General features: G+C 37.6%; 1 protein-coding gene across 7 annotated transcripts in view; it reads left to right on the top strand.

Moving 5' to 3' along the window:
- SMARCA2 (SWI/SNF related, matrix associated, actin dependent regulator of chromatin, subfamily a, member 2) overlaps positions 1–12,067 on the top strand; it is a 138,855-nt gene that overhangs the window by 61,659 nt on the left and 65,129 nt on the right. For all 7 annotated transcript variants that reach the window (XM_061375110.1, XM_061375106.1, XM_061375109.1 and 4 more), the window contains 5 exons: positions 2,344–2,430; positions 3,417–3,463; positions 5,667–5,833; positions 8,506–8,669; positions 11,161–11,388. In XM_061375110.1, the coding sequence (XP_061231094.1) occupies positions 2,344–2,430; positions 3,417–3,463; positions 5,667–5,833; positions 8,506–8,669; positions 11,161–11,388 (693 nt within the window). The remainder of the gene's footprint in view (positions 1–2,343; positions 2,431–3,416; positions 3,464–5,666; positions 5,834–8,505; positions 8,670–11,160; positions 11,389–12,067) is intronic.

Below are 12,067 nucleotides of genomic sequence, written 5' to 3'. Positions count from 1 at the left end.
TGTTTTATGAAACTGTAGGCTCTTTTTGCAGGTATCCATCATGGGAAAAGTGATATCTATCAGACATCGTTAGACATCTGTCTTGTTTTACAAGCCTACAGCTCATGCTCTCTATTCACAAGGAAAAGATCCTACTTGTATTCACTATAATTACAGTTCCTCTCTGCAAACAGGCAGCGTTTGAAAAGAACCAGCATTTCCCTTGGCTGAGTTTAATCCAACGTGGTACCTGAATAATTATGATTGTGGCAGTGCTGGCTACAGAAAGTCATAAATCTTGTCTTTCAGAGCAGTTAGATAAGTATAAGCTTTGTTTTAACCAGCTTCTATTCATACTTACAAGATCTGTTAGTGACATAGTTTTTTTAAGAGAGCAGTAAGATTCAAAGTTGTATAGTCAGATTTAGAGTATGTATTAGTAAATACTGATTATGCAATCATGGGACTTGATCCAGTTAATACAGAGTAAAAAAGTTGCCATTCGTCACCTTACTTGTGTATATGCTTTTCACATTATAATAAATGTGAAATACCTTGAATAGTTACTGCAGAACAGTTGGTGTGTAACAGTGTGTTTGCACTGTGTTATATGTATATTACTGATGCAGTACAATCACATCCTGTCTTTCCATCATCCTTTTGCAGGTTGCATTGGTAAAATGGGTGATAGTATTGTTCAGTATCTTATTTTACCCTTGTTTTGTCTAGTCAAATTGTTTTCCTTGCTGGTACTTATTCAAACTCTAGACAAAGCTCGTTCTTATCACTGGATGTTGATACTCATCTTAATAGTTTGAATACTTTGTAAACATTAATTTACATTCTTCTGTTTTATTTTAATGTCATTTTGTGGTTTGATGTCTTTACTTTTGTCCTACAAATTTAATTTTGTATCACAGGCAGACTTCATTTCCTTCCTGATCCTTTTCTACCCTTTCACCAGATCAGAACCTGTGAACTGGTCAAAGATCATAGACTGTTTTATTGTTTTATAAACAACATACATTTGTTTGCTGTCTTCTGAACACCTCCCTGGCCTTCCCTTCTTGCCGAGTCTTAAAATTTTTTACTTTCTTGCTGTCCTCTCTTGATTATTTTTTTTTCTTTAACTGGTTCATCAGCTTTTTTTATCCATGCTACCTGTTGTCAGCAGAGGGAGGTGGCTTATTGGGAATGCTTGGCTTCAGTGATCAAAGAACTGTGTTAGGAAAAAATCCTGTCTTTCTGCAGGTCTTGCCTGGAACCAGCTAAGACTACAGAGAGTTTATCAAGCTGGAAATTTCTAGGAAATTACTCTTGGAACAAATATGAACTGCATTTAGGAGCAAATTTGAGAGGATTTTGGAAAGAACAAAACCAAATATAGATGTATGGAGCACCCCCTTCAAGCATAAAATCTCTGCTCTAGATGGAATTTATTTCACTGTGCTTTCTAGTAAAGAGTAGAGTATTATTAGTACATGGTATGATCAAATAGTGTACTTTTCCCTGGTTTTATTGTTGGAAATGGCTAAATGCCTTTTGCTGACATTTTTAAAATACATCTGAATTAGTCATACAGTAAGCTTGGAATATTGCAGCCACTCTGATTACATTTTCATAAAATTACAACAAAGCAAAGTGGTTTCTGACAGCAGCAACTGCTTGTCAATGTTAATATGCTGGGATGTTCTCAAACTTGTATCCACCTTTTGCAATTAGTTTATAACCATACAGTTTAGGTTAGCACCATTGACTATTGCATGAAGTCTGTCCTGATTCTGAAAAAGATTATCTGCAGAGTAGATTTTGATAATATATTTTGTTAAATATTAATATGACTCACAAGATTCAGTTATCTCTAGCTTTTTAGCTGCCTGTGACCCTGTGTTTTACTTGGCCTAGAAAGAGAAACCCAGTTAACAGACAGAAGGAGATGCTGTAGATTGAAAATCATCTGGCTAGAACAGATTTCTGTTAGAGAGTTCAGACCTTATGGAATTTGTAAGGTTTCATAATGAACGGTATCAATAAAGCAATATGCAGGACAGCAGATGCTCTGCTTCCGATTGTGAAAACTGTAGGTAGATACTTAATGCACTTTATGGATTACTTCCAGATCTTCCTTTTTTCTTACAGAGCATACTTAAGATAGATAATTTATACAGCAAGACAACTGAATAGTAGCTTCTGGGTTTTTGGGTGGGTTTTTTTGTGTGTTTTGGTTTTTTTCATTGGTGATGTGGTGGTCAGGTTTGGGGTGAAAGTATTTTTATGTCTGCATTTAACAATATGGTTCAAAAGTTTCATTAATAAGCTAAGAAATTAGATGCCTCATTTAATTTGTATTGTTTGTACCCGTAGGGAAAAGGTGGGGCAAAAACTCTTATGAACACTATCATGCAACTGAGAAAGATATGCAATCACCCATACATGTTTCAACATATTGAGGTAAGACTGACAGGTTTGGTTTTGAGACTTGTTTTTATTCAGATGGCTAACGTAATAGAAAACTGCTGCTGAAGCTCGTGTGTATGGGAAAAGACATCTCTGTCCATCTTATTTCTGCTGAAGAGAAAGCATTTGAAAACCACGATCAGTATGGTCCATTTTCAGAAATAAATGGACCAAGCACCAGCTTTTTATTGGTGATCTGAAGTCTAGCCTTAAAGCATTTAATGTTATGGAGGCAGGGTCTTTAAAAAAGTAAGTGGTGGTTTGGTGGTTTTTTTTATTGTGGTTTTTTGTTTGTTTGTTTTCTGGTAGTTTTGTTTGTTTGGGTTGGGGTTTTTTTGTTTGTTTTTTTAATTTAAGATGTTCGAGAGCAACTTAATCTCTACCTAGACCTAATTTGCAATCTAGAGACACTAGTTCAAAGTACCATGTCTAAGAAACTTGTAACCAGCAGGCTGCTAATCTTTCCCAATATCAACCAGAGTTGTCCTATTCTATTCACCTTGTTTTTTCAGTTAATCTATGTAGCATCTCTCATTAGGACCCAAAGTATATAAATATAACAACATAATTGGAAAGATAGAAAGTGTCATAGGAATACAGATACATTTCTGAATGAATAATTAAGTACCTACTGTGATGTATTATTGCTGTTTTCATTCTTTGCTTTCTTGTATGCTAATTAATTAAATTGAGTAATTTGGCTCTTCCAGTAATTAGTATAAATTAATTAGGTTCTTCTGTATTTGTAATCTGGTAGAATGTACGCTGGCAGAAGTTACTTCTGCAAACCATAAATTTCAAGTAATAGCAGCTAAAGAAGACATCAAGCAGAACACTTGCTGCAAGGTGGATTCAAAGAGCATGACCATAAAGAAACTCAAACCCTAACACTCATATATTTAATTAGCTTATGTAAGAACGTATAATTCTGTGTTACTGTGTAGTTTGTAATAATCTGTTTATTGCTTATAACTCTGCAGGAGTCCTTCGCTGAACATTTAGGCTACTCAAATGGTGTCATCAATGGGTAATTCCTTCATTTTTTCTTCCTCTTCATGTTGTATTGGAACTAATGTATCACATTCTTTTTCTGGAAGGTACATGCTAACAAACTCAAGTAGCTTACAGAAAGGAAGAGGCACATATCTAAAGCAAAAGAGAACAGTACTGGCAGTGTTACATGAGCTTTTTATGAGCCTCCATCTCTTTCAGGAAGACATGCAAAGAAAACTGTAAACTCACGTATCCCATATCCTTATTTTGAAATAGCTTAGGTAGCATCTGAAATTCATTGGAATGACTCTTCAGAGATAGCAGTTGGAATTTTCTTCTCTTTCTTGTAACTTTTGTCTTCTGCTTTTCCCTCTTTACCATCTTTATTCTGAATTAAAGTAGCATTTCTCCCATTATTTGAAATGAAACAGATGAAAATTTTTCCTTGGCATTTCTGTATGCACCTGCCTAGAAATCACAGAATTGTCAGGGCTGGATGGGGCCTCTGGAGATCATCTAATCCAAGGCAGAGCCACCTAGAGCAGGTTACACAGAAATGCATTCTGGTGGGTTTTGAGCATCTCCAGAGAAGAAGACTCCACAACTTCCTGAGACAGCCCGTTCTTACGTCGCTACCCTGAACATAAAGAAGTTCTTCCTCATGTTGAGGTGAAACTTCCTGTGTTTCAGCTTATGGCCATTGCTCCTTGTCCTGTCACTGAGCACCACTGAAGGAGTCTGGGACCATCCTCCTGGCACCCACCTTTGTGTTACTTGCATGCAGTAATCAGATTCCCTCTCAGTCTTCTCTAGACTGAACAGGCCCAGCTCCCATAATCTCCCCTGTAAGAGAGATGCTCTGGACCCTTCATCATCTTCGTAGCCTCTGCTGGACCTTCTCCCATATCTCCTTGTCTTTCTTGTGCTGAGTAGCCCAGAACTGGACACTGGACTCCAGATGTGGCCTCACCAGGGTCAAGCAGAGGGAGAGGATCACCTCCCTTGACCTGCTGGCCACACTCATCCCGGTGCACCACAGGGTGCTGTGTGCCATCCTGGCCATAAGGACACACTGCCGGCTCATAGCTTGTCATCCACCAGTACACACAGGTCCTTCTCAGCACTCCAGAAAGTCAGCCACCAACCTGTACTGGTACTTGGGGTTCTTTCTCCCCTGGTGAAGTGCCCTATGCTTGCCCTTGTTGAACCTCATTAGATTTCTCTCCACCCAATACTCCAGCCTATCAGGGTCCTGCTGAATGGCAGCACAGCCTTCAGGTGTATCACCCATTCTCCCCACACACAAGAAAGGTGTGTATCTTTCACCTGACCCCCTTCCTGTTCACATCTTAATAACTTGTTTTGTTTTGTTTTGTTAACTAGTATACTGGATTATTTGTCTCCTTTCCTTGTCTCCATAATAGTTTAGCTGATCACGTGTGTCTGTCAGTAGTCTGTGTATCTTGTGGACTTACATATATCATTGCTAATGATAAATCATATTTTGAGAGTACAGACCCAAGGTTGGAAAAAAGTCATGTGAAATTTGCTGTTGTAAGGTGTATCACTGTGATGCTGATTTAGACATCCTGTTTTATTCATTTTCTCAGTTACAGCTTGAATTTCAGTGCTAAGTGTCTGTTTCACAATTCATAGTGTAGAAGACAAGAGTAGCTAATCAAAGCAACTAAACATTGGTCAGGACTGCCAAAGTTACATGGCTAAAGAGTATATACTTTGTCACACTCCTCCCATTATTTCTGTATATTAGTTCTGTTTGAAATATTTCACGCTCTTGTGCATAGTCACTGAGTGGAAAAGGAATTGTTTCAAACATGTGCCTGATGAATACAGCTTATAGCTGCAGTAAATGCCATTTGAAAGCAAAGCTAGCAGGCGAATGTCTTAACTGATAAAATGCTTACCTAGCTGAGAACTAATTTATTTTTTTTTTTATAAATAATGAAACAGAATTGAGTTGCACGATGGAAGGTAGTCTGTGTGGTTGAAAGTCCACACATTTTCTGTAACTGAAGAGAAATCCTTTCCAAATGGGAGTTCACATGGGTGTTTTTCATTTTAATCAATGTAAATATTTTTAAAGAGAGAAAAGTGCTATTAGTCATTTTTATCTTAAGTAAATTAATGTCTCTGTTATACTCTGACATAATAATGATTAAAAACTTTTCTAAATGACATTTTATTCTGGCATTTACTGTGCTTTTTCTCTTCAACAGAGCCGAACTTTATCGGGCCTCAGGGAAGTTTGAGCTGCTCGATCGTATTCTACCAAAATTACGAGCTACTAACCATCGTGTGCTCCTTTTCTGTCAAATGACATCACTCATGACCATTATGGAAGACTACTTTGCCTTTCGAAATTTCCTTTACCTACGTCTTGATGGTAAGCTAAATGAAAAAGAAACCCAACAGAGAGATAGTAAGTTAGGAGGTAGCATGCTTCATTAGTTTGGGCTTTTTGACACTTTTCTTTTATCTGTTTAACCTGCAAACCATTTGTTTGAGGGTTTGTTTTGATGGACACTGAGATCTGTTCCTGGAATGCAGATTATGTAGAGATTTGATGTTCAGGGGCTGATCTCTTTTTCAAGCAAGGTTTAAAAATCGAAGGGCCCAATCAGTTGCCACTGCGTAAGTTGCCTGAAAGTATTCTCATGATGAGAGATGACAATGCCAGTGTTTTGCCTAGATTCCAATGGAATTAATTAATTTATACCTGGTTAAACTTCAGCCGCAATTCCCCACAGGATAACTGAATTTCAGTGACAAGTAAAGTACTTGTAGTTTTCCTGAATTTCATGGAAGGGTCAGTAGCCTCAATTACTCTATGTGTAGATATGTTTTATTACCTTTGAATGAAAAGATTATTTAGAAACATAGTGGAGTATTACTGAAGGGAGAATAACTAAAAACAGCATATCCTATGTGAGGCTTAAACCTGTTCGAAAGAAGTTTCCATTTTGGCCTTCTTCCATGTTGATGATCTCTTCCTCACACTGACCTTTTTAAATACTACTTTTACTTAATGTGTTTATCTCGCACATTATAGTAATTACATAGGGCAGCAGCATTTATCAGTCTAACTTTTTAATAGAAAAACAATGATTAATAGGAATATGAAGAACAACATGACTAAAATGAGAGTTTAGGGTCCTTTGAATAATCTTTTTACAATATTTCAAGTTGGCTCTTTGCTTCATGCTTTATTTGGAAGAAAAGGTAAACAAAACTTGAAATGCTGTTATCCTCAAATGTAAAATGGAGTAATGCAACTCAGACACGAATGAGCTCTCTCACTGTGCCATAGGATGTTTTTGTCAAAACTGGCAGAAGAATACAGTATTGTGTTAGCAAAACTCTCCTTGCACCTCTGGCCTGCAGGTGTTTTAATGCCTCCATTCAAGAAAGATTAGTCATATTACAGTTAAAATGTTTTAAATTACCTTATATCATGTATTTTAAAATTAATTCTTTTTCATGTATAATGTCTATGGAAATATACAGTATGGTAAGTACAGTTCCTTCATTTCGTTAAGGTTTTGCAGGTGATCCATTAAATTAGTGAGATGAACTGTTTTTTGTTCTTTTCCAGTTTTGTGATTGTAGATTATCATCATTCTATGCTGGCATGTATATGTAGATTCTGTCCAGCTGTCTTCTCACATAAAGGTGTTTTCTACCCAAGTCATGTGCTTTTCAAGAGAATGCGTTTCTGTGGGCCAGCAGTTTGGCTGTGTGATTGTACTGGTCTGGCTGGGATGAAGATAATTTTCCTCCTAGCAGCTGATGATAGTGCTGTGCTTCGCATTGGTGCTTTGCATTTGCTAGGCAAGGTTGATAACACACGGGTGGTAAAACTCCAGTATTTTGGCTGTTGCTGAGCAGTGGTTGCAGAGTGTCCAGGCTTTATCTCCAAAGGACTCTACCCCCAAGGCCAGTAGCTTGGGGGTGAGCAACGACCTGGATGGGACAGGTGACCCAGGCTGACCTAAGGACATGCTTAGCAATAAAAGCTGAGAGAAATGAAAGTGGATGCAGGGGCATTCCTCATTACAGCATTTGTCTTCCCAAGCAGTCATTACAGTTGCTGAGGCCCTGCTTTCCAGGAAGTGGCTGCATAGCTACCTATCGATGGGAAGTAGAAAATAAAGTTCTCTTTTTAATTTGCTTGCCTGCAGAGCTTTGCTTTTATAAAACTGGTTTTATGTCAGCCGAGGAGCTTTTCCATCTGATTTTCTCTCCCCATATGGATGAGCAAGGGGAGTGAGTGAAAGTCTGTCAGCCAGCTGGGGTCAACCCGCTACAGTAATAGAAAAGCTTCATCTTCTCTGCATACCTGAATAAAAATAGCAGAATTTCTTTGGCTTTCAATTACAGGCAGAAGTATAAAAAAATATAAGGCAAATGGTGGACCAGGCTAAGGTGATGCATACGGACTGTTGTCAAAGTACATGGATTTCATCCAGTCAGCAGAATGCACAGAGCTTGGGTTTTACTTAGAACTTTGTCTATGTTTTCACCATGTTTGAATTCCTTGCATGCTCTCACTCTGGCGTTGTGCATCATCACAATCAAGATAAGAAGTTTTAAAGAGTTTTCAGTCCTTTTGTATTAATTACCACTCTGAAGGCCAGCACAGACATTTTGATAAATCTCTAGGAAGGTAACTTCTAAAAATAATTAGATGCTGGTTGTAGCCAGAAGACATTAATCAAGCCAGAGCTTCCTTCTGTTTGTGTATATTGAATTGGAATTTATGTGAGTCCTAAAAAGATGTAACAATGTTACCCAACATTTTAATGTCCACTTTTGAAATGCCAAGAGAAGTACTTAAAAGAGGTATTTAGAAGTCCACCTCTTAGAAGTGATAGCCAGTTGACCAAAACATTCATGGCCAGTGTTTATTCCATATTAGGGAAAATGTGGTAAAGATGGCAAAGAGTAAGCATTCTAAAATTTCTCTTCCACATTTACGTTCAGTAACAGACATTGTATTTCTATTATGTCAATTCACATCTTTGTGATAGGATTGTGGGTTTTTTTGTTTCTTTCCAGGCACAACAAAATCGGAGGATCGAGCTGCTCTGTTGAAGAAATTCAATGAACCTGGCTCACAATACTTTATCTTCTTGCTAAGTACAAGGGCTGGAGGGCTAGGCTTAAATCTGCAGGCTGCTGACACTGTCATAATCTTTGATAGTGACTGGAATCCTCACCAGGTTACTTCTATTTACTTATCTTCATGAAATGTGCACATAATTCATGATGCTTTTTGGACTGCTTCTTTAAATTTGGGATATAGCTGGCGGGGTGGGGGGAGATGGGGTGGGGCATGGGAGGGTTGAGGAATAGGTCCAGGGAAGTCATGAAATGCTACTTTGGGAGGAATTAGCAAAGCAAACTGATGCAATCACACAGCTTTTTTGTTTCAGTCAATGAAGTAATTCTGTGTCTGTGTATGTTTATTATATAGGAGCCTTATAACCTGCTTCATTTATGTAGCTGTACTTATTCTTTAAACTTAGGACATTAATAAGTAACTCCCCATTGAGTCTTCATTAGGTAGGTTGGAATATTTTCATAAGGGCTGTGTAGAGTGCTGTCTCAGGAAGTTACAGGATGTGCAGCAGTCTTGGCCTGAGACAGTGACCTTGCACTGTGCGTTGGTGTGGGTGGGTAATAGTGAATACAGATTGCCAGGAAAAGATGGTATCAAACCACACTGGCTTATTTCAGAAAGCCAGAAGAGGTAACTGAAGTCTTTGTCACTTAATGTCTTTTCCTTCTTTTTTTTTTTTTTTTTTCTTATATAAATATCCTGGGTTTGGCTTAACAGTTGTTTTTCTCCTGCTTAGTAGCTGGTGCAGTGCTTTGTTTTTGGCTTTAGTTGGAGAACAGTGCTGATAACACACCAATGTTTTTAGTTGTTGCTAAGTAATGTTTAGTTTGAGCAAGGCCCTTTTCAGTCTCATGTTCTGCCACTGAAGAGGGTCATAAGAAGCTGGGAGGGAGTAGAGACAGGACACTTGACCCAAACTAGCCAAAGGGGTATTCTATACCACCGCACATCATGCCCAGTGTATAAACTGGGGGGAGTTACTGGGAAGGCCCACATCGCTGCTCAGGTCAGGCTAGGTATCGGTCGACGGGTGGTGAGCAATTGTATTGTGCATCACTTGTGCTTATTCATTTCTTTTCCTTTTCCCCTATTAGATTTATATTCTCTCCCCTTGTTATTTCCTTTACCATTATTATTATTGGTGGTAGTAGTAGTGTTATACCTTATACTGGACTTAGTAGTGTATATACCTAAGTATATCGTATTATACCTTAGTTACTGGATTGTTACCTCAACCCTTGAGATTTACATTCTTTTGATTCTCTTCCTTATCACTCTGGGAGCAGGGGAGGAAGAAGCGAGGAGTGAGCAAGCAGCTGTGTGGTTTTGAGTTACCAGCTGGGCTTAAACCAAGACAGTTAAATTAGATGCTTCTGGAAGTATATAATTGTGTGTTTTCGGCTGTTGTGCAAATATATACAAATCATATCGTAGTCAATAGCCACATGTGAAACTAAGGGAAGTGAGACTAAAAAGAAATGAAAACTTCTGTTTCCTTGGTTTACCATTTTCCTGTACTTTTCAGAATTATTACATAAACAAATTCTTATTCTGGCATTATGTTCACTCTTAATGCATACTTCAAATAAACCTTTAGATTGCAGCAGCTGCATCACACGTAGTGCTTGAGGGGGGAATTATGGGAAAGAAAGAGCTTACAGTGGTAGCAAAAGCAAGGTGCTGGACCAAAATAGGCAAATTAATTGCCTTTCTTTTTTTTTTCTCTACATTAAGAAATTTCTGGGTTGTTAGGTAGCACAAAACTGTGATAGTATTTTGAAGTTAGGTACCCTTCATTATTTGACTATGCTGAAGTAGAAATGCATCATTAGAAATGCATCATTTATAGGAATCAATGCATTTCTCTTTTTCTGAAGGAAAATAGATAAAATTTTTGATTTAACAAAATAAATTCTTTACCTCTGTCCTTTCTACTTCCATTATTTCTAAGTGCAGTTACCTGACCAAAGAATAAATACTTTGATTCTCATTCTTGTATATATGAACTTTCAGTCAGTAGGATCATATTTAAGCTTTTTTCACACACAAATATTCCAATTTAAAAGCTGATTCAACAGATTAAATAATTTTTAGTTAACATATTTAAGAATAATCTACAACCTTTAGTAGATCAGTTTATGTGTGGGGTTTTCCTAGTAATTTTGTTCCTCTCTTTTACTGCAGTCAAGAAATATTTTAGTTAGGGTTCATTCTGGTTTGACAAGCCATGATCTTTGAATACAAGGGTTAAAAATATGTACATCATGAATACAAGGGTTAAAAATAGGTACATCAGCCTTTTTCAGTCTCTGCACATGCTTTCACCAAGTTTTTAGCTACTGCATTTACACTGTACAGTGTATGCCAATGTTTGTTCCTTTCAATTCTCCCCCTGCCTTCGTCTTGATGAAGTTTTGAGAAAGAAAACAATGAGGAACCATGAACAGTGTGAACTATGGTGTAGGCTGCCTTTTAAGTACTTCTTTTTTTATACCCCCAAAAAATTCAGCATTCTAATGTCCTTTAAGCAGAGAACAATTACAGTAGCACACTTAAAATATAAAACACTCTCTGTATTCTCTGCTTAATAGGACTTACAAGCCCAAGACAGAGCTCACCGAATTGGTCAGCAGAATGAAGTTCGGGTCTTGCGACTGTGCACTGTGAACAGTGTGGAAGAGAAGATACTTGCTGCTGCAAAGTATAAGCTGAACGTAGATCAAAAAGTCATTCAGGCTGGAATGTTCGATCAGAAATCTTCAAGCCATGAAAGGAGAGCTTTCCTACAGGCTATATTAGAGCACGAAGAAGAAAATGAGGTAAGATAGTTAGGAATAATCAGTAAGAGGATGTTTCAGGGAAGTACTAAGTCATTTTTTTCATCAGTTATAAAGATTGTAATCTCCTTTGAAATTAGAAGTGTCGTCATATTCTTACCATCCAGTCAAAGAAACAACTTTGTATTTTCTCTCTCCTTTTTTTTTTTTTTTTTTTGTCACAGTAATGGGTTATAATGTAATGATTGTGATGTAATGGTTATGATTTTGTCTTAGTGTAGAATTAGGCATTGTAACTTCAACCAATTCCACCCTTTCATATTTTTGGCAAAAGATTTTCTTCAGACAAAGAATTTTTCCTTAACAGATTTTAAAACAGTTCCTAAATCCAGTCTGTCTGTATGTTAAACTAAGTAATCTGATTTTCAGACATGCTGAACAACTAGTACTACCTAGGTTCAATTATGAAAGACCCTGCCTACTTGTGCTTCTCTCAGATCCTGGGTAAGAGTAAAAATCTGCTTTGATGTGCTTTGGGGTTAGGACAAGCCAGGAAAAAAACTGTTGTCCAACCTGGACTTCTGGTTACCACTTCCTCTTTAAGAAAGAAATAGTTCTATAAAAACAGCTATCAAGTCTTTACTTACAGTAGTGGGAGGTGAGGTGATAGAATCACTGACTGTATGTGCCTGTGTTTTCATTGCGTTCTTCAGTGGAACTG

This window comes from Neopsephotus bourkii, unplaced genomic scaffold (genome assembly GCF_033783945.1).
Source record: "Neopsephotus bourkii isolate Nb327-2 ecotype Australia unplaced genomic scaffold, CSIRO-AGI_Nbou_v1 NB_1658, whole genome shotgun sequence".
Taxonomy (NCBI): domain Eukaryota; kingdom Metazoa; phylum Chordata; class Aves; order Psittaciformes; family Psittacidae; genus Neopsephotus; species Neopsephotus bourkii.
The sequence above is the reverse complement of the archived record's forward strand: the minus strand, read 5'-3'. Positions and strand labels throughout refer to the sequence as shown.